The 20,238-nt window shown below is 46.9% G+C and overlaps 1 protein-coding gene across 1 annotated transcript; it reads right to left on the bottom strand.

The window, feature by feature from the left end:
* Positions 1-4,454: 4,454 nt before the first annotated feature.
* SRD5A3 (steroid 5 alpha-reductase 3) lies at positions 4,455-19,737 on the bottom strand. Its single transcript, XM_080922415.1, has 6 exons — positions 19,513-19,737; positions 11,690-11,832; positions 10,032-10,067; positions 9,350-9,547; positions 6,140-6,274; positions 4,455-5,309 (listed from the first exon to the last, which is right to left on the bottom strand). Exons 1-6 carry the CDS (start codon positions 19,731-19,733, stop codon positions 5,050-5,052), a joined length of 993 nt encoding a protein of 330 aa, XP_080778541.1. The 5' UTR covers positions 19,734-19,737; the 3' UTR covers positions 4,455-5,049.
* Between the last annotated feature and the right edge of the window lie 501 nt (positions 19,738-20,238).

Here is a 20,238-nt window from a genome sequence, read left to right as displayed (position 1 = left end):
TAGTTACTGTCTTTTTGAGATAGGATTATCTCTGTTTAGCTCTGGCTGTTCTGGAACTTACTCTGTAGACAAAGTGATCCTTGAACTCAGAGATCTGTCTGTCTTTGCTGGTATTAAGTGCTTAAATGTGAGGTCCCCCAACTGCTGGTGATATCTTGAGAGGCTGTAGAACCTTTGAGTGACAAAGCCTTAAAGGTGAAAGTGAGGGATTTTGGGCAGGCTTTGAGGCTGCCAGTCAGACTTGTTTCCTGTCTTCCCTGTTTCCTGATCTGCTTACGTGGTAAACAGGTCTCTGCTGCTGCGTGCTTTCACCATCACAGAGCCACCTGCCTGTGTCTTCCTCACCATGAAGACTATCTCCCTTTAAACTGAGAGCTCAAGAAACCTCTCACAGGGATGAGAAAATAGAGGATGGCTCACCTGATGCTTCACACTTAACACTGCGAGGTTTGAATTAGACCTCTACGGGTACCACCTGAAGGAAACTCACAGAGGTGGTGATCGATGCAAAAGCAAGAGGAATTTTATTATTCCAATGCATTGGGGTCACCCCGCTTCAGGAAGGAGATGACCCTGACCCTGAGCAGATTCTAACAGGCGATTATATACCTTGCAAACAATTGGGGCAGAATTTGAACAACGGTAACTAGGCAGGCACTGTGCACATTTGGTGGAGCAAAACAACTTTCAAATCGACTCAGTTCAGTTGGGAGTCATAGGTAGCTTTGCATGATAGTTTGGCTTACAACTATTCCAGGAACTAAACTAGCTTTTTTCCCCCCTTCCTGGAAGGGAGAGGCCCTTGTGCTGGGAAGTTTGTGGTTGAGTTTTCTCACTGGCCTTAGATTGACCCCAATTCTGGCTCTTTTAACACTCAGCAGGGAGTTTTCACTTGGGGTGTCAACTGTGGGTATAGTCACATGCGTGGGAGAAAAGCCTATAAATTTGCAAGATTATTTGTTTAACTTAAGGTACTAATGACCAAAGGTAGCTCGTGGGGTAAGACAGCTTACGGAAACTGACTAATTGTGAAGGGTTAAACGGGGTGATGTCTCTGGTCTGTGCTGCTGTGCCCAACATTGCTCTTTTGAAAGAACAACAAATGCACACACACAAGGGGATGTTTTCATGTTGTATCGCACCCTGCTAACATTTTATAAGTGTCATCTTAGCTGCTGAATCCCAAGACCAATTCACATTTCCTGAGAACAGCTGACCACGGACCTTCAGAGAGCCTGCTCAATCTGTGAGAAAATATTTTATTATGCAGTGCTAGCCTCTAAGTGTCTTGCAGATCTGGAGAGGCATTTGGAAGAACAGCAGTTAAAGGGCTTAAAAACACAAGCATGCTGCCTGCATTTAAGGGACATCCAGATGCCATAGCATTGTGGAATGAACATCCTAGCGCCAGGTGCAGGTTACTTAACTACAGTTATTAGCAAAGGAGGTTCCTGGGACCACCCACTCCTACACAGAACACAGGCTGTTGCCACTGCTGCTGTTTGCATTCCAGAGCTAGATGGTATGTTCTTATTGTTGGTAGAAGGTTCTGGATAAATCCATCTGACACTGAAATGGAAACTTCCTCATTGATGGCTGGCTTTCACAGTGCTATGAGATACTGTGTTAATTGCCTAGTAAAACAATGGTCCTGCTCAGCTCTGGACTGGCTCCATGTGTTAATGCCACCAGCATGCCAGGCAAGGTGTGCCCCGAGGAGTAATAGTGGCACAACTGTCTGGGCACAAACAACTTCTTCTCAGTTGGATTTAAGATCCATGCCATAGAGAGACCCCAGCATTGGCACTTCAAGCCAAAATAAAAACGTGTGGCTGAGGAAAGTCATAGGTTCAGTGGGGAAGTTACTACTATTTTGTTAATGGCATGTGTTGTGCCCGGGGACTTCTGAACACCTATGTTTCTGGCTAGAGATTATCACTGCTGTTGGCCTTGGTCAGGGTATCAGTTATTACAAAAGGTCAGAACTACTCACATAGCCTAGAATAAATGGCTGTTACTGTGGTAGAGTAGTTCAATGCTCAGCCCCCAGTGGATGAAAATAATTTACAGCTTATCACCTCTCCAGGGCTCAAGGGACATTACACATTGGAGGGAGTGGAGAGAATGTAGGAGCAAGAAGTAACGGCATCGTGAAGCTTTATCTGGTGGGTGGGTTGGATGTCCTCCCGCCATCTTGAATCAAAGGAACTGTAATCACCCATATGTAATCCTTCTAAGATTAAGCCTAGTAACACTTCCTCATGAAGGCCATTGGGGAGGGTTCCCAGACTCAGGTTCACAATGCCATCCCTTCCCCAAGTTTACATAAAGGTTAAATAGTCACTTTTTGTAGGCAAAATATATATATTTTTGAGGTGGTTTCTCTGTGTGGCTCTGGTTATCTTGGTACTTGCTAGACAAGGCTGGCTTCAAACTCACAGAAATCGGCCTGCCTCTGCCTCCTGAGTGTGCCTGGGGGCAAACTCTTTTAGTGGTTACTCATAAGTTGTCCAGAAAACTTTTCTATGGTGCAAATACCATGGGTAGGACTTGGAAGTGGGACAGCTTCAAGCTGCCCAAGGACTGGTGGTGTAGCTGTCATCCAGGTACCTATAAATATTTCCTCCAGCTGACAGGGGCTCACAGATGTACCCCAAAGTCTGAATCCTCAGTTGAAATTGGGTGTAGAGCCTCATCCTAAAGCAACATACAACTTTCCTGTAGACTCTTTACTTAAAATCCTTGCCATTTGTATGGGAGTTAAGACCAAACTGCCATACGATTTATATCCATCTCCTATGTTGGAAAAGTTTTGTTCCTGAGGCCTAAGTCCCAAAGATAGCAAGTTCTACAAGATAAATGATAAGCCTCATTTACATAAACAGACAGAACAATCTTGGTTAAATGATGACTTAATTGGTGGTAGAGAGGGGGAACAAAAAGATTCACGGAGGAACTTCTAGATGACTTTTGTGAGACAGTGCGCTGGATGGTAGTTTCCTCCAGGATTTAAACCTTGCGCTTTGAAGGAGACTCATCGAGCACAAGATGCTAAAGGGGAGACGAAGCAACCGGATTTCTTTTTTTAAAGATTGACTTATTAGGGGGAGGGAGAGGGAATTGTGGGAAAGGGATAACATTTGAAATGTAAATGCAGAGAATTTCCAATAAAAAAAATGGGGGCGGGGAGATTTATTTACTATATGTGTACACTGTTGCTGTTTTCAGACACACCAGAAGAGGGCATCAGGTTCTATTATAGTTGCTGGGAATTGAACTCAGGACCTCTGGAAGAGCAGTCAGTGCTCTTAACCACTGAGCCATCTCTTCAGCCTACAACCAGATAGATGTTTTGAGGGCAGTTAGCAGATCCCATCCTGTGGGGGAGCTCATTAAACTCAGGAAAGAAACAATTCCGTGACTTCAGGAAGTTCCCAGAACTGAGCAGATTCACTAGGCTCCTCCTCCTCTGAAATACATACCATGTAATACTGCTGAGAGACACTAAGCTGACTGGAAGCCGAGAACAGCTGAGCGATCTGGATAGGACACATCTAACGTGTTCAGCTGCCTGCAGCCTGTGCAGTGCGCTCCAGGTTCCCAGCTTTGTGAGCTGTCACCCATGCTGGGGTGAGCCTCGGTGATACAGCGGTCTTTGAGTAACTTCTGCTCCTGTCAGTAACCCCTCACCCATCCTTCTGTCAGTAGCTCAAAAAAACAGACTAGCTCCCCAGGTTAGATTTTGGGGTACCCTTACTCCAGTCTACCAGAGATTCCCTACCCAAGGCTAGGTCTGGTGTCACATGCCTTTAACCCCAGCATTTGGGATGTCTTACCCAGTAGGGTGTATGTGTCTGTACTAACTGAGTATGATGGAGGCTGGGGACAGGCTACAGCCCTGGACTGCACACACCTGCAATTCCAGCACTGGGAGACTGAGCCAGGAGCGTCAAGAGTGGAAGATCGCCCTCTGGTACATAATGACTTCAAGGCAGCCTGGGTGACATGAGACCCTGACTTATGAGAAAAAGACAAAAACGAATGAACAAACCGGAAAAAAAAACCCCCAAAGACTTCAGCTAGTAAGTGGTATGCCCAAGTTTTTTCTTAGTGCTGGCCGCTGAATTCAGAGCCCCATCTACTCTAGGCAAGCCTTGACTATCCCACTACATCCCAGCCCAGGTAGGATGTGGAGGTTTTCCCGTTGCTGGGACAATGATCTTTTCTTTCATGCTTGAGTCTTTCCCCCCAGGCCTCTGCTTCCCACTGACCCAACTGGGTATTTCCTTTAACATAAGCTACCTAAGGCACATATCTTCTGGATTTTCCCTATAGTTGAAACAGACCCAGGTATATGGAAACTCAGTAAGGCTGAAGAGAGACTGTTTCCTTATGTGTTCCCCGGTCCAGGGCATGTGTGTATGCATACGTACAAAAATACTTTATTTCTCGATGTTTTCAGTACAAATGTCCAAGGGAGTAGTCCATCAAAGAGGTTTCCAAACTTATTATTATGTTGGTGGCAGGGCAAGGGAGGCACTGGGGATATTTCTCGGCTATCGCTGAGAAAATGCAGAATGTTAGCTCACTCCACAAACTCCTTTCTCCCTAGAACCGCTGGTCTTAAACTGTACATCCATGTCATTTTCAGAAGTTCCTGTTTTTTTTATTGGCATGTAACATTTATTAAAAAAACCTATGATACCACAGAACTCAGTGCAGTTCACTGTTCCCAAAGCCATCCCAGACCTAGGTAATTTTTTCTTTCCTGTACGAGAGAGAGCATGCACGTGTACATGCATAGCTGTTTATACTCCGGCCAGTGTGGCCATAGAGCAGCTTGGGGACGCTCGTTTACTTGTCATCAGTAGCTCTGTAAAGCAAACCCTGTAAGGCCAGGTCTACTGGGAATGTCTTCTCCAGGAACAACGCCTTGCCCGCTCGGTGAACACTGCTCAGCACTGAAGTAGAACAGGGGCCATCAAACGCTCCTGCAGAAAGCGCACTTCAGTCTGTCTCCTGCCTGCGTTCTTCCCCATGCAGCCTGCTCTAAAACAGAAATGGGAGAAAGGCTCTCCGGTGCTTCGGGTAGGAGGCGAATGTGCTCCTGTAGAACTGGTGGTTGAAGAATGCAGATAAGGCTTGGCTGAAGAAGACATAGGTCACCACCAGCCACCAGGTTAAGTTGTAGAGCCCAAAGGTGACAGCCATGGAGACGTAGATCATCAGCTCTGCTAGGTAGTTAGCCGACGACACGTACTCGAACCAGTCTCCGAAGGGGATTCTGTGCTGGCAGTGGATGACCACACCTGAAATGGAAGGACAATGACTTGTGACTGCTCCACTCCTGAGTCCACGGACAGAAGGTCCCGAGTATCAATCCTGCCACATGCCCACTGTCTGTCCATTTTAGTCAGGCATGGGTATTGCCTGGCTTTAATCCCAGCGCTTGGGAGGCACAGGCAGAATGATCTCTGTGAGTTCGAGGTCAGCCTGGTCTACCTAGTGAGTTCCAGGACAACTAGGGCTACGCTAGAGTGATCCCATCTCAAGCAACAACCATAAGAAACCAAAACCAACCAACCACCCAACCAACCACCCAACCAACAAGCCAACAAGCCAACACCAACCAAGCCACCAACCAACCAACCATCCAACCAAGAAAAATCAAAAACCAAAACCAAGTAAAAACAAAAATGAAACCATAAAAACCCTCTGCTTAGGTTTACCATCAGTTCTCACAAGCATACAAGGGCTCAGATGCTTGAGTCAAGAGGCATGAGTTCAAATCCTGACTCTCCCTGTTTATCACTGTGTAACTTCTCATAAACTGCTGAATCTCACTGTACTTCCATTTCTATAAAACACGGAGAATGCAAACAATACCCATAATGAGTCAAGCCAGGCCAACTCAGAAGCCAAATTTCTTTCCTTCAGCTGGGATCATGTGACTCCATACTAATAGTATGAGTTTTCCACATCCCGTCATATACACCTGTGCAGTGCTGTCCTCATTTTACCATGTGGAGGGTCATGATTTAGAATGAAAGCATTTGATATCGGGCAAGGGAAGAAGAGACAGAGAAAGCCAGCCTCTGAGGGCTAGAGGCCACTTGAGAGACCCCAGAAGACACCTCACCTTTTTTATTTCTCCTGAGATTGCTGAGGATGACGTGGCACTGATACTGATGGACAGATGACCAGATGAACATCATCATTCCCAGGATGTGGAACCACCGGGCTTGCATCAGTAGATTCTTCCCCAGAACATACACTGTGGAAACAGGAATTGTCCTGTTAGCCAGCGCTACAGAGCTGCAGAGCTCCAAGGACTAAGTCACTGCATTGTCCTTGCATAATGGACTCTGGACAACAAGAGCTGCTTCTCAGTCTCCGCAGCTCCGGTGGGTCACAGGCAGAGACCGTGCTGACATCTTCTCTCGGACATTCTTCAAATGCTTCTGGAGCTAACTCAGTCCACCCTGGGTGTCTTCCTGTGTGTTGTGACTGCTTTGTGCATCTATGACTGAGTCTTCTTGCTCACCTTCTCCCATCCAGAAAAAAAAAATTCTCTAAGGAAACGTCTCTCTGAGCTGCCACCCAGAGCCTGGCCAGGGAGATCTTGAATACAGAATGCTGAGCTAACACAGGTCTGTCATCCTAGTACTTGGGACTGTGGGGCAAGAGAATCATGAGTTTAAGGCCAGCCAAGCACATAGGAGTTCAAGGCCAACTTGGACTACAAACTTGGGAAGGAGTGGGAGCCAGGAGAGGTGGAGGGGAGAGGAGGGAGAGGGAGAAGAAAGCATGTGTGCTGCTCAGTTCTGGTTAGCAGAGAGCTTTTCTGAGGTGAGCGGTCTCTCACAAGGAGAAGAGAGACTTCAACACTGAGAAGAGCAACAAAACATCCAGCCCTTTCTGGATCAGAGAAAATCTAGTCTGAGATGCTGCTCCCAAAAGCACAAGTGTCCACAGTGTACTTCTTGTGCAGCAAGGAGGGAAGGCAGGGTGCTGAAGGGCTCCCAGAGCAAGCTACTGGCACCAGAAAGTAAATGGACTCCTAGCCATCATTAGTAGGACTGACTTCCTTGTCTTAACCAAAGAAGCAACCACTGTCCACTGAAAACTGCTCAAAGCCTGGGGCCCTAAAGCTAAGGCCGAGCCCTGAAAAGCTGTTTAAGGTAACAGCAGTGAGGATCACAGTATTCTGTACAGAGACCTCAAGTGGAGGACAGTTCATGGTTGACAAGGATCCAGCAAGTTCACCTGTGCCAATTTCAGTTCTCAACCCCGTTCTTCTGGGCTACAGACACTCCTTCCTCTTGCATAAGGACCTGAGAGATCGTCTGTGCTCTGGGTCACTGACACTGGTTCTGAACTCAGACAAACTCAAGTCGAGTGGACCCAGGCCCAGCAGACACTCAAACCTACAGGATTTCTACCAGTTCCTACAGATGGCAAAGGCAGCTTTTCTCACTGCAAAGAGGTGACTTTTTTTTTTTTTTTTTTTGAGGCAGGGTCTTGCTATGTAGACGTTGCTGGCCTGGAATTCAGTACATGGACAAACCTGGCTTTGAACTTGAAGTGATCCTCTTGCCTTTCTACCCTGTGTGCTGGGATTATAGGTGTGAGCCACCTACCATGCCTGGCTGATGCACAAACCCACTTCTAGGCAAACCCTCTCTTCGGGAGGCTGCTTCTTGTCAGTGTCTGGTCTCAGCAGTAAGGGAGTAACTAATACAATCATACTGACCCAGGTGAGCCTCTGAGGGGCAACCATGTGGAATGGAAGCGGTTCCACAGGAGTGCTTCTTAACAAGGTATTTTTGTGGGTGTCTCAGCTGCCTTTTCTGACCATTTTAATGAGGCTGGGCTCCAGCCACAGGTCAAAGTTCAGAAAAGTGATGTAAGGCCAAAGAAGCCGATGAAGAGAAAGCTAGTGAGCAGCCAAGGCGAGGACGGCTGTGCATCTGAATGCCATGGGACCTGCGCTGAAAGACTGACTTGATTGATGATTGATATGGGTTTGAAGTGAGAACGGTCCTCTGGAGGTTCAGGGATTTGAACGCTTGGTCTCAAGTTGGTGGCACTGTTTGTGGAGGTTAGGAGGTGCAGACTTCGAGGGAGCACAGCACTAGAGGTGAGTCTGGGACTATACAGCCTCTCCCTATTTCCCGTTCTCTTTCTGCCTCATAAATATGGTTGAGATGTGATCTCTCAGCTCCCTGATCCTGGCAGTTTGCTGACACGCCTTCCTGATGTGATTAACTGTTTGCCCTCTGTAACTGTGAGCCAAAATGAGATCCTCCTTCTAGAAGTTGTCCTGGTTATAGTGTTTTCTCACAGCAACAAGAAAAGTAGCCAAGACAATGGAATCTGGAGGAATCAGAAGAGAAGCTGACTGAACAGCTAGAACCAGTAAATAATTCACAAATCGAGGAGCTGTCTGGTCAATACCTTCCTTTCACATAATTCTTACAGCCTCATGACATGTATTATAGCAAGAGAGCAGACTTTAAGGAGCTCTGAGACTGAAACCGAACAAGAAAAGGCTCCGTCACTGGCAGCTGGGAATATAGATCTTCGTCTAACTTATGACATAGGACATGAAAAAGGGGTCCCAGAAGATCTGAGCTGAAAGCTCATGGCTTTGAGACCAAGCTAACTTCAGCACCACAACGGCCGTTCCAATCGCCCAAGACGATAAAAGGTCTGTATTACCTGCCCATACTGCTTTATAAAACTGACATTCATACACGGTCTGTGGCTCCCTCTCTTCCAAGGAAAACCAACCAACTTCACTTCCTTCTCCTACACAGACATTGGCTTCCCTCTTCCTGGCCAGAGAGCACTTGCAAACCTTCGGGCAGTCTCCATTTTGCACAACACCCAGTTTTCCTCTTCCCTCAGGCTGCCCCACATGAAGGAGGGCTTTGTTGTGAGGGTAGCCATCCCAAGAATTAACAGCAAGAGAACAGTTTGCATTCCTTCTTCAAATCTGAGCTACTCACCTTAAGCACCTTGGTCTCAATTTCTGTGATTTAATCCCATCTAGTGATTTCTCTCTCTCTCCTCCAAAATACCCCCAGACAACTGGGGTCTGGTGAGGCCACTTCCTTTGGTGGCCCTTTCTTTGGAGTCTCCCACCTGCTCAGCTGGACTTCCTCCCTCCCTATGGCTCAACTCTATACAGCTTCACTTTATTATCTTTAAACAGCCCCAGAAAAGATCTGTACTTTCCTACTGTCCCCGCAGGCTCAGCTGCTGATATTAGTGCTCCTAGCTCTTATCGGTCACCCATTGACCTATTGACGTGATGATTTTGGAACCCACCGCCAGGGCCACTTACCGTTCTTGTCATCCATGGGCACTTGGCTCAGTACAGTCAGGCCAACGAGGACGTAGTAGACAAGCCCGAAACAATACTGTACAATGTGAATGGCCCCGTTAGAGAAGACGCTGACGTAGAAGCACTCGAAGAGTCTCCGAAGGCTGTGGACCCAGAGGAACACCAGCACCAAGAAGGCAGACAGAGCCAGCTCACCGGCTGCAGCGCAGGAGAATGGAACAAGGTCAGTCTCAGGCTCTCCTCCAAGATTAAGCCAAGGGTGGAGTTTACCCACTGCAGCCCAAGACCAGAGTCAAAGGGCTACAGAGACCATTCGAACTAACGCCCTCCTCTTTCAAAGTGTGACGACACAGGGCTGCATGAGATACGTGGTAAAATGGTGGCAGGGTGCTGGGAAAGGGGACAGCACTCATCTCTGATTCTCCCAGGGCACGTGGGCATCAGGGTGAAGGGTTGAGGAGCTCAGGGCTCAGGCTCTGCGGGTCTCTATTCCTGTACTGTCTCCTGAATGTCAGGGTCAGGGAGGGGCCCATGTTGAGGTTGGATCAGTCCTATGTGGTGGTCCCAGGGTCCACACCCACCCGTCAAGGCACAGACAGAGGCAGGCATCAACCAGGTGAGCATTCCTTTCCAGACTTAAAAAATAAAGGAAGGAGTTGGAATTGAATAGGGAGGTACTTGCCTAGGATCCGTGAAGCCTTGGACTCCATCCCCAGAGCTATTAAAGGAAAGGCAAAGGAGAAATGACACGCTTGGAGGATACTGAGTCCCACAGACCACCTTCCTGCAGGCCTATCATTAAGTGCCCCAAGAACATATGAACAAAAGCTCATTTTTAAAATATCATAAGCTCTATCCCTTTGTTTAAACAGAGTAACACAGACACACCCAGCAAGGACACAACCTGGTGAGTTTTTATTCCCAGGTATTACAGGCATCCAGGTTAAGAACCGACCGGCACCCCCTAATGTTTCTCTCTAAGCATGACCCTGCCCTGAGGTTAAGGACAACATTCTAGCTTCTATCAGAAAAGATCCGCTTTGCTCTTCATATTTTAAGTAAATTAAGACCCAGTTTTCAATTCTTTATGAACATGTAAAAACAAATAATATAAACTCCTCAAATCTAATCTTCTAAATACATAAACAGGGTAGGCCACAAAGGGATCTGCATGCAAAAACACAGTAAGCAAAAAAAAAAAAAAGGTACACATACATAAACATGGTAAGCAGCAAGTGGACACATGCATAAACATGGTAAGTAACAAAGGTGCACATGCATAAACATGGTAAGCAACAAAGGTGTACATGCATAGACATGGTAAGCAACAAAGAGACACACCCATAAACATGGTAAGCAACAAAGGGACACACCCACAAACATGGTAAGCAACAAAGGGACACACCCATAAACATGGTAAGCAGCAAAGGGACACACGCATAAACATGGTAAGCAGCAAAGGGACACACGAATAAACATGGTAAGCAGCAAAGGGACACACACATAAACATGGTAAACAGCAAGTGGACACACGCATAAACATGGTAAGCAACAAAGGTGCACATGCATAAACATAGTAAGCAACAAAGGGACACATGCATAAACATGGTAAGCAACAAAGGTGCACATACATAAACACAGTAAGCATCAAAGGTGCACATTCAGTATGACCCCCCAGCCTCTTCTATAGAGCCTCAGTTTCGTTGCTTAGCTGAAGACTCATGATATAACACTTTCTTTAATTTTAATTAATTGATTGATTTATTCTCTTGAGAGCACGGTGTGTGTGTGTGTGTGTGTGTGTGTGTGTGTGTGTGTGTGTGTGTGTGTGTATGTGTGGTGTAAGTCAGAGGACAACTGGAAGGAGTCAGTTTCCTCCTTCCACAATGTGGGTCCTGCAGATGTACCTCGGATCATCACATCTGGTGGGGACACCTTTACCCACTGATCCAACTCACCCATCCCCAAACCTCTCTAAAAGTTTACCAAAAAGGAATTTTTTAAAGTCAAATTTCTGTGAGCCCTAAGGCATGACTCTGGCTGCGCCTATATAAATTGATAAATATGTCCATGCAAACTTGAGGTTTTTCCCAAAGCTTCCCAAGCGCGTGTGAGGCCATCTTTGTAAGATTATTACACACTACTAAAATCAGAAGGACAGCCAGGCTTGCATTCAGCACAGGTTTGCAAGACAGCAGACCCTGGGCTTGGCCACAGCTCAGTGAGGACTGGGGACCAACTAACTGTGCAAACCGTCTGCCTCGGCTTACCAGACAGCAGAGGAACCTGCCTGCTTAGAGCACCGACAGGAACCAGGAACCGGAGAGGGAGCCAAGTTACCTGGCAACGGTGTGGCGCCAAGAGTTCGGAGCAAAGCACAAAGCCAGTTTGGAAAAGGCGCTCCCAGGAACAGAGACTGAGAAAGAAACCAGAGCAGGGAGCCGTTCCACAGCACGGAGATGACGTAGAAGTGAGAAAAGAACCTGCAACAGGAGGAAGAGTTAGGCAGCGGCCAGACACAAGCTCTCCCAGGACCCGCCCCCTTCACCCACGCCCCAGGGCAGTTTCAGTTTTAAAGAGAACCTGAATTCTACTTCCAAATCATGAGACCCATGAAATTGGAGGAGAAAAGGGATCAGTTAACAGTCTCTCCTCTCTGGGTAACAAGAAGGGTCCCTGAATTCTCACAAAGAGCTGAAGCTCCCGGTAGGTCAGAACTAGATCACGCTAATGCCAGTGAGATCCCAAACTGGACTGCGGTAATCGAACCCGGTACTCTGAAACAGCAGCGCATGCTCTTAACAGCTAAACCAGCTTTGCAATCTCATACACCGTATTAAAAAATTTGTTATGGGGGGAGGGAGTCGGTGAAGGTGAGTTAGAGTATCCCAAGATGGCTGGGTGTAAACTTGCTCTAAAAAAACCATCGACTGGTATCTTTTGTGGAGATTATTCCAGAAGACAACTGGAAACGCCCTAAAGTCCTAGAATGAGACCCTCCACACCAGGCTGGCTAGTATGTCTGAGAAGCCACCAGCGATTGACTGAGCTTACTATAAGATCAGTGGCCTAGGCTGTCTTGGTGGATGATTTTGAAAAGAAGCATACTGCCCTGAAGATTCGTGTGCCTGAGGATAAGTACGCAGCCCTGTGGACAATGAGGAGACGTGATGTGAAGAACTGCTGAGTTCGTGTCTGGATCTCAGGCCAGGATCCAGGAGTATGAGGAACAGCAGGAGAAAGTGAGGAACACAATTCCCTTTGACCAGATGACCACTGATGACTTGAATGAGATCCTCCCAGAAACCAAGCTAGACAAGAAGTAGTACCTGTATTGGCTCCACCAGCCCATGGGGAACCTTATAGCCACGGGAGGGAGCCCTGGCTGACATGAAAGAAAACATTTACATAGAGAAAACAAAAAATATTAACATTTATATGTGTGTGTGTGCTGTTGCAGAAGACCCAAGTTCGATTTCCAGCCTGATCCATTTTCCTTCTTCCCGAACCTTCTGAATTAATTTCTTATACTATGAAAAAGAATGCAATGCAAATTCTATTTCTCCAGCTACCAAGACCATGATCCTATTTTGCAATGAATTATTTACAAAGCAAATAAACATAAAGGCACAAAACGAACGAAATGAAATTAGCGATGCTAATTTAATGTGAAAGATGATGTTGATTTGATAAAACAAAATCACTTAATACGCCACCAGGACCACTGGGGTACTTTGTGTTGGCAAACTCCAGCAATCTTCCCGACTCTGCCAACACTGTAATGTGGACTGCCTGCAAGTATGGTGCTTTGTCTGACTGCTTGGCCCATAGGGAGTGGTATTACTAGGATTTGTGGTCTTGCTAGAGTGGGTGTGGTCTTGCTGGAGTGGGTGTGGTCTTGCTGGAGTGGGTGTGGTCTTGCTGGAGTGGGTGTGGTCTTGCTGGAGTGGGTGTGGTCTCTGTCCGGGCAGGATCTGGTATCTCCTAGTCTCAAGCTGCTCCTACTGTGACACACAGTCTCTCCTTGCTGCTTGTGGATCAATATGTAGAACTCTTGCTCCAGCCCCATGCAGGTCTGCCTGCTGCTCTTTCCCGCCATGAAGATAACGGACTAAGCCTTTGAAACTGTAAGCCAGCCCCGGCTAAATGTTGTCCTTTATCAGAGTTTAGTGGACATGGTATCTCCTTATAGCAATAAAACCCAGCTAAGACAGCCATCTTTTTTTTACTCAGGTATTAGGAAATTCTAATTCTGATGCCTGCGCACCAAGCATTTTTACCTCCCAGCTCCCTCTAGGGTTCTTCTGAGGTCCACTTTCCTACCACAGTTGGAATATTTCCTATCTGAAACACCTAGGATCTTTGCATATACACTGAGAAAGAACTTGAAGGGTGAGACCCAAGTCTAAATTCAGACTGTACTTATGTGACTGATACCTTCTATACCCGAAATGCTAAAGGTGACCTTATTTGGATGTTATGTTTAGTGAATCCACCCTTTGACCATCACCAATCTCATGCTGGTAGGTGTGGATTTTTTCCTGCATGGGAACTGAGTCCACATGTAAGAGTTTTGGATGTTGAATCATTTTGCAGTTTTGAGTTAGACATGCTCACGTTGGATTTTTTCCTCTATTCAGATCAATTCAGGTAATCAAGTGACCTCCCCTGTTTTTTTTTTTTTTTTTTATGAATTAACCATAAACATTTCTTCTTTCCACTTTGGCTTGAGACAATCAAAGATGGACCTAGGGTCAAAGAGAATTAAACATGGGCTCAGAAGTCTTTCCACATGGACCCGAATATGCTTGTAAAAGAAGCCATAGCTTTAGCCCACGCCCATAACCTCAGTTCCACAAACCCTGACCTAACCCCATCATCCTCTGCAGCTGCAGTTGGCAAATCCCACCAGAATTATCCACCCACCCATTCAATAGCCGCCTGAAGAGAAGCCTCATTGTCTCAAAAGCTCCTGCACAGCAGACATCTGCCTCAGCTGTATTCCAGGTCATCCTTAACACAAACTTAGTACAAGTGTGGGCTGAGTACTCTGGCCAAGGCAGAAGCTTAAGAAGGCTTTTAACCATGTTTTGCAGGTTGGGGGAGAGGGAAGCGCTGGGTGCTTGATCTATATTTTCTTTTTCTTAAGATTATTTTTCTTCTTTTTTAAAAGATTTATTTACTATATATAAGTACACTGTAGCTGTCTTCAAACACTCCAGAAGAGGACATCAGATCTCATCACAGATGGTTGTGAGCCACTATGTGGTTGCTGGGAATTGAACTCAAGACCTCTGAAAGAGCAGTCAGTTCTCTTAACCACTGAGCCATCTCTCCAGCCCCTATATTTTCTTAAATAAATATTTAGGTCAGATTTAGTGTATTAGGCCAATTTCTAGGAGTCTGAACTTGAAGGATGTGAACAGACCTGGTCTATGACTTGACGAGAGACCCTTTTAGTGGAGCTGGTAATGTTTCAGGCAGCTATTGTAACATTTGATAAGGGATCAGAGCAGTAGGGATGTTATTCCGGATCTGTAATTGGGTGGCTTTTCTGGAAGGAATATCTGGATCGAACATTCAAGTCCTGCATGCTTCCTTTAAAATGTTTTTTTTAGTAAACTTTATTATTAAAAACAAAAATAAAAACAAACCTTAAGGGGACTGGAGAGATGGCTCAGCAGTTAAAAACACTGACTGCTCTTCCAGAGGTCCTGAGTACAATTCCCAGCAACCACATGGTGGCTGACAACCATCTGTAATGAGATCTGATGCCCTCTTCTGGTGTGTCTGAAGACAGCTACAGTGTACTCATACAGATAAAATGAATAAATCTTAAGGGAAAAAAACCTCAAAAACCCCAAACTCTAAAATGAATAAAAAACACCACACACCCAAATTAGCTAGACCTAATGTCTATATAACTTCTATGTTGTTAGAGTGGACATTCAAAATGGAGCTGTGAAGTTGTACATTAGGTTTTACACTTTCAGTACCTAATACATTTTATGCACTTATCTGCCACCAAAACCAAAACATTCATGGCAGAGTTAGAAAAACAATTAGTTCCATATCCTCTTTCATAACTGGTGCCCTACATTCAGGCCCCCTTACATTTAGCCTTTTTTCTTCTTCATGTTATAATGTAGCCACATGGACCCGCGTTTGCATATACATAGGTTATTGGCTAGAGTCTGCCTATGAGAGAATAATTGGTTTATTGCTTTGTGAGGTTGTGGGACTTCACTTATTTAACAGGATCCATCCTAAGTCTAAACATTCCACAGGAAGTTAAAATCTTCTAGGAAAGTGGATGGGCTTAGCGTGTCCACCATTATGTGAGGTACCTTGCACACTTTCCAAGCAGAGGAAAAGGCTACAAAGACCCTGAGAGGGGTTTGTGTTTGGTGTGCTGACAACTTATATGTGTAACGTAACCTGGAAGAGAGGGCAGAGGGCACGGCCCTGTAAGGATGCTGGCTTTTGTGCTGGGAATCCATCTAGGTTTACTAAAATAAAGCATTGTTTTAAAAAAAGAAGACCATTATTCAATCCTTTCCAAAGTTTCAAAATATCCAATCTGAATATTTTGAGAGGGACTGAGGAGATGGCTGAGTAGCACTTAAGAGTACTTGGTACTCTTCCAAAAGATCAAGGTTCAATTCCTAACACTGCACGGTGGCTCACAACCATCCAACCCAACTAGTTTCAAGGGATAGGACTCCCTATTCTAGCTTCCAGAGGCACCAGGCATGCACAAGGTGCCAAGACATATGCAGGCAAAACATTCCTAACCACCCCCCCAAAAAAAACCCAAGATACATATAAAATACCCATCAGCTGGTGACACGGTGACTATTTAGTTGGGACTAGGGGAAGGGGCATGATTATAAATTTCATTTTCGTGGCACATGGAAAATGATGGGGTTCTCATCCAAGGGCACAGCGGTGGCGGCAGTTGGCTCTAGATGTGGCTGGAATGACTGGTGTTTATATCACATTGCTGCTCCCTTGCCTGCAGACGAGGCTTGCTGGAAATTCTTTTCCTGCCCTGCATCACACACAGCCAGTTTATGTGAAGCCTACAGGCAGGTGAATCAGTTGTTTCGAATGAATGAATGAGCTATGCCTCACACACGGGACTACCTCTCCCGGTGGCAATTTTGGTTTAAATACACATCATTGTTTCTTAGTCTCACATTTTTGTTCCGCTGTCTGGATGTCTTCATACAGGAAACACTTTCTAGTCTTTACAGGAGTTCCCATTTCTCGCTTGTCTTTAAAGCCTCAAAATTCAGATTTCAAATCCCCACTGCCTTCTGGGCTTAGACACGCCCCTCCTTTTTCCTCCACTTATAACTTGCTTCCTAGAAGTGGCCTTTTCCAAGTCCTGAGACTAGGGACACAGCATTCTTTATGGCTGTACATGATTTGATATGGATACTCCTTTGACCAACAACCACTTGGGTGATTGTTACGGGCTGCGGCTGAATGCAGGGAGGAAGGAGATCTGTTGTCAAATGCAGAATTATGGTTTTAAGTAAGGCAGGTATGGAAGGCCACCCTGTAGGTACAGTATCTGAGCTTTCACCATGGGCCAGACGAGAGGGGAGTTTTCAGATAATGCAAAGGCTCTGTGGTAGGAGGAGGACTTGTAGAGAAACCCTGAACTGGGACAGGGCAGGAGGTGTGAGCCTCAGGGTGCTAAGTGAAAAGGGAGACAGGACTGTATGGTTGGAACCGCTCAATGGTTCGAAGCCCAGGGAGCTCAATCTTATTTAAGACACATGTAAACAGATTCCTGGGACTGGCCCTAGAGTTATCAGAGGAAGGAGGGGGGAGGGGTGCAGGGTAATTAGGGAAGGGAACTAATGCTTACTGAGTTCTCTACCCAGATGACTGGATCTGTACTATTTCATGACACCCCCACCTACGACACCTGCAGAAACTATGATGCTGAACCTGTAATCCACACGAGTGTAATCCACACGAGTACCACAGTTCCCTTCTGGGAATAACACAGCAGCCTCTTACCCAGTTCTCCGCACATGGTGGTGGCTTGTTTAAGGTCCTACCATGCAATGTTTCCCCTTCGACCACAAGCCCCGAGGAGCATCCATGCCTTCTAAAGAAGCTCCCAGTCCTTTGGGGCCCACAGGACTCTGCCAAGAGGCTCTCTCCCCTTCTTTTCTCTCTAGGTACTCTCTCTCCACTCTCATCCCTGCTCAAACAACTTTGATGGGTCTCCTCTGGAGTACTTAGCTCCCTTGGAAAAGATTTCGCTTCTCTGAAATCTGTTTACATATTTTTATATCTACCTATAATATAAGCCTCTGGGAGCCTGGACTAGCTTTGAGGTATACAACAGGCCCTCAGAGGAAACTGGTAAGCTAAATGCACAGGTGACATCCATTCTCTCTCAAAAAACCAAAAAACCAAAACAACCCCCCCCCCATAACTACGAAAGCAACAAACCAATAACAACTGACCACCCAGCCTCTTAGCCATTGTTCCGAACATTCCGGTGGGGGAGCCTTATCTCCTCCAGCCGGGAGCTGAGGATGCTACAGCCAATGGCAAGTGCAAATGCTGTTTGACAAAGGCCCTGGACCCTTCTTGAAATGTCACCATAAGCGCAAGACGCATGGAAGATACTAAGAAAATCAATTTTATAGGCACCTAGGCAATCCAATCATTCAAAGTCAAGCTTATGCCATCAAGAACCCCAGCACGTCTCACGTACTGAATAATGGGTTCTGTCGCGCCAACAGGCAGGCGTCAAGGTCTAGCCGCCACACTCACTGGATGAGGATGGTGACAGGTCCCTCATAGGTCTGTCATGAGGAACAAGGGAAGAAAGGGGCATTCGGGCCATTAGCACACGGCATACGTGCAACTCCTGTGGCAGTCGCCTCTAAGTCACCTTACTATTATTTCCCCATCATGAATGTGCTAAGCATGATGTCAAGGGGGGAGCTCTGGAAACAGGGGAAGGGAAAACCTAGTAATAGAATGTCACTTTACCCAACTCCTGCTACCCCCTTTTAATAGAATGAAGGAGGCAGCAATTACAAAGGGCAGTGTTTTCATACAAACATTTCCCTGTTTCCTTTTTTTAACCTTTGTCTCAATTAAAAGTGCCTTTCCTTATTGGCCTGGATTTGCTGGACCTTCTCCAGTACTAAGGGGGAAAAACCCTCAATTTAGGGGAAAACAACAATAGGCCCCATCACCTCAGAGCACCTGAACACCATAGAAGGTTTTTCTCTAAATTCTGGAAGAAGGAAAGAAGAATTATTTCACAATACTTGTAAGAATTACAAGAAACCCAGAGGACCAGGTGTTACAGGGATGACCACAGGGAAGGCCCACCTCTTTCTTGCCTGCTACATAAAGACACACATAAGTGTATCCGCCGAGGAGTCCCAACCAGAGAGATTGGATGGAAGTGATTTTTAAGTGTGCTTTGAAATCCGGGGACAGTAGGACCTTTCTCCAAAGTCAGAACATAAACTACTACATAGTTTAAGGGATACAGGCCAATCAGCCCCGAGGAAAGAGGACGGCAGGATCTGCCCATCTTCTTAAAACCGAGCCTTTAAGGAAGACTTTTTTCGGGCCTTATCTCTTTACGATGTTAAGCTGACTTCTCCATCTACACACCGAATCCAATGTGGAGCGCGCGCACGCACACACAAAACAAAAAACAAAACAAAACCCCAAGAAAGCCATGTGGCCGATCTCACATACTCTCAGTGGAATATGTGCCCCGGAAGATTTTAGTATTTCACAACTTGGTTACTGAACCTTCCGGGATGAAATGGGGCATCCTTGGCTAGTTTGCCAGCGCACTTGTGGAGATGCAGGTTAGGGATGTCAGCACAACCCCAAGGGGAGCACCCTCTGGACCTCTTTCCTGACTGTGACAGGTCGGGCTGTGAACTGGGGAAATCGAGGAAGAACTTGCCTCCAAGTCCATGAACTTCCACGACCTCAAAGTTCTGGGGAGGGGAAGCGGAAAACTGGGGATAAAGAAGCTAGGGCGGCTCGCTGGGGACCGGGCCAATACCGAGATGCTCTGTTATTTCCGGGGCCAGCTCCCGGCAGCCCGTGGCTCACGTGCCCGCGCTGCCTCTGCTGCCCCCTGCCGCCACCGAGGTTACCTCTTGGGGACGTCGAAGGCCCTGCAGACGGCGGGGCGCTGCGAGCCGGACTGCTTTGTCTTCCCGTAGCGGATGAGGTCTTGGAAGAGCGCGCAGCTCGGCAGCAGCCTGGCGGGCGCCAGCTGCAGCAGCAGTGCGAGCAGGAAGGTGGCGGCCAGCGCCAGCCACAGCGTACGCAGGGGGTTCAGGACCAAGAGCTCGGTCCCCGCCCAGCCAGCCATGGCCCGGGAGCGGGCTACGCACGCGCGCCGCCCTCTCTTCCTCTGTCCCTCCCTCCAGCCTCCGCGGCGAGCTTAGTAGTGACGCGGCTCCTGGGCGGGACACACGGCCCCGCCCCGAGCTAGACTCTCCCGAGCTGTGCGCGCTCCTGCTCACCTGGGGCGAGCGGGCTGTGCTTTAGACACACAACCGCCTCTAATCTAATTCCTAGATGCAACTCCAACGGGAAGTTCTGCAGGAGAAAGCAAGAACACGTGCTACAAGTACAAATCCCAAAGAAATACGTAGCACCTGTTTATTAAGTGGAGCGAATATGCCAAGAAGTGTGTGGGTGGAAGCCCAAGATCTGGTGGTGGTGGTGGTGGTGGGGAATCCTACTCTGGTGGTCGGGTTCTTACCAGCCCAAGTTTCTGTAAACGTTGACTGCGGGATGCTCCTGCGGAAAAAGTGTAAACAGAAATTTTGGTTGAAGCACAGGCTGAATTCTTGGCTGGGTCCCCAGAGGGT

This window comes from Micromys minutus (assembly GCF_963924665.1).
Source record: "Micromys minutus genome assembly, chromosome: 1".
Classification (NCBI taxonomy): Eukaryota; Metazoa; Chordata; class Mammalia; order Rodentia; family Muridae; genus Micromys; species Micromys minutus.
The sequence above is the reverse complement of the archived record's forward strand: the minus strand, read 5'-3'. Positions and strand labels throughout refer to the sequence as shown.

Bases quoted from the DNA above. Each gene is read 5' to 3' on its own strand.
- SRD5A3 (XM_080922415.1), bottom strand. From the start codon at position 19,733: ATGGCTGGCTGGGCGGGGACCGAGCTCTTGGTCCTGAACCCCCTGCGT. The intron at 10,068-11,689 runs GTAACTTGGCTC...TTCCTTTAATAG, and splicing joins TGGCGCCACACCGTTGCCAG to CTCTGGGGATGGAGTCCAAG. The intron at 5,310-6,139 runs GTGAGGTGTCTT...CTTCCATTTCAG, and splicing joins TCTCAGGAGAAATAAAAAAG to GTGTGGTCATCCACTGCCAG.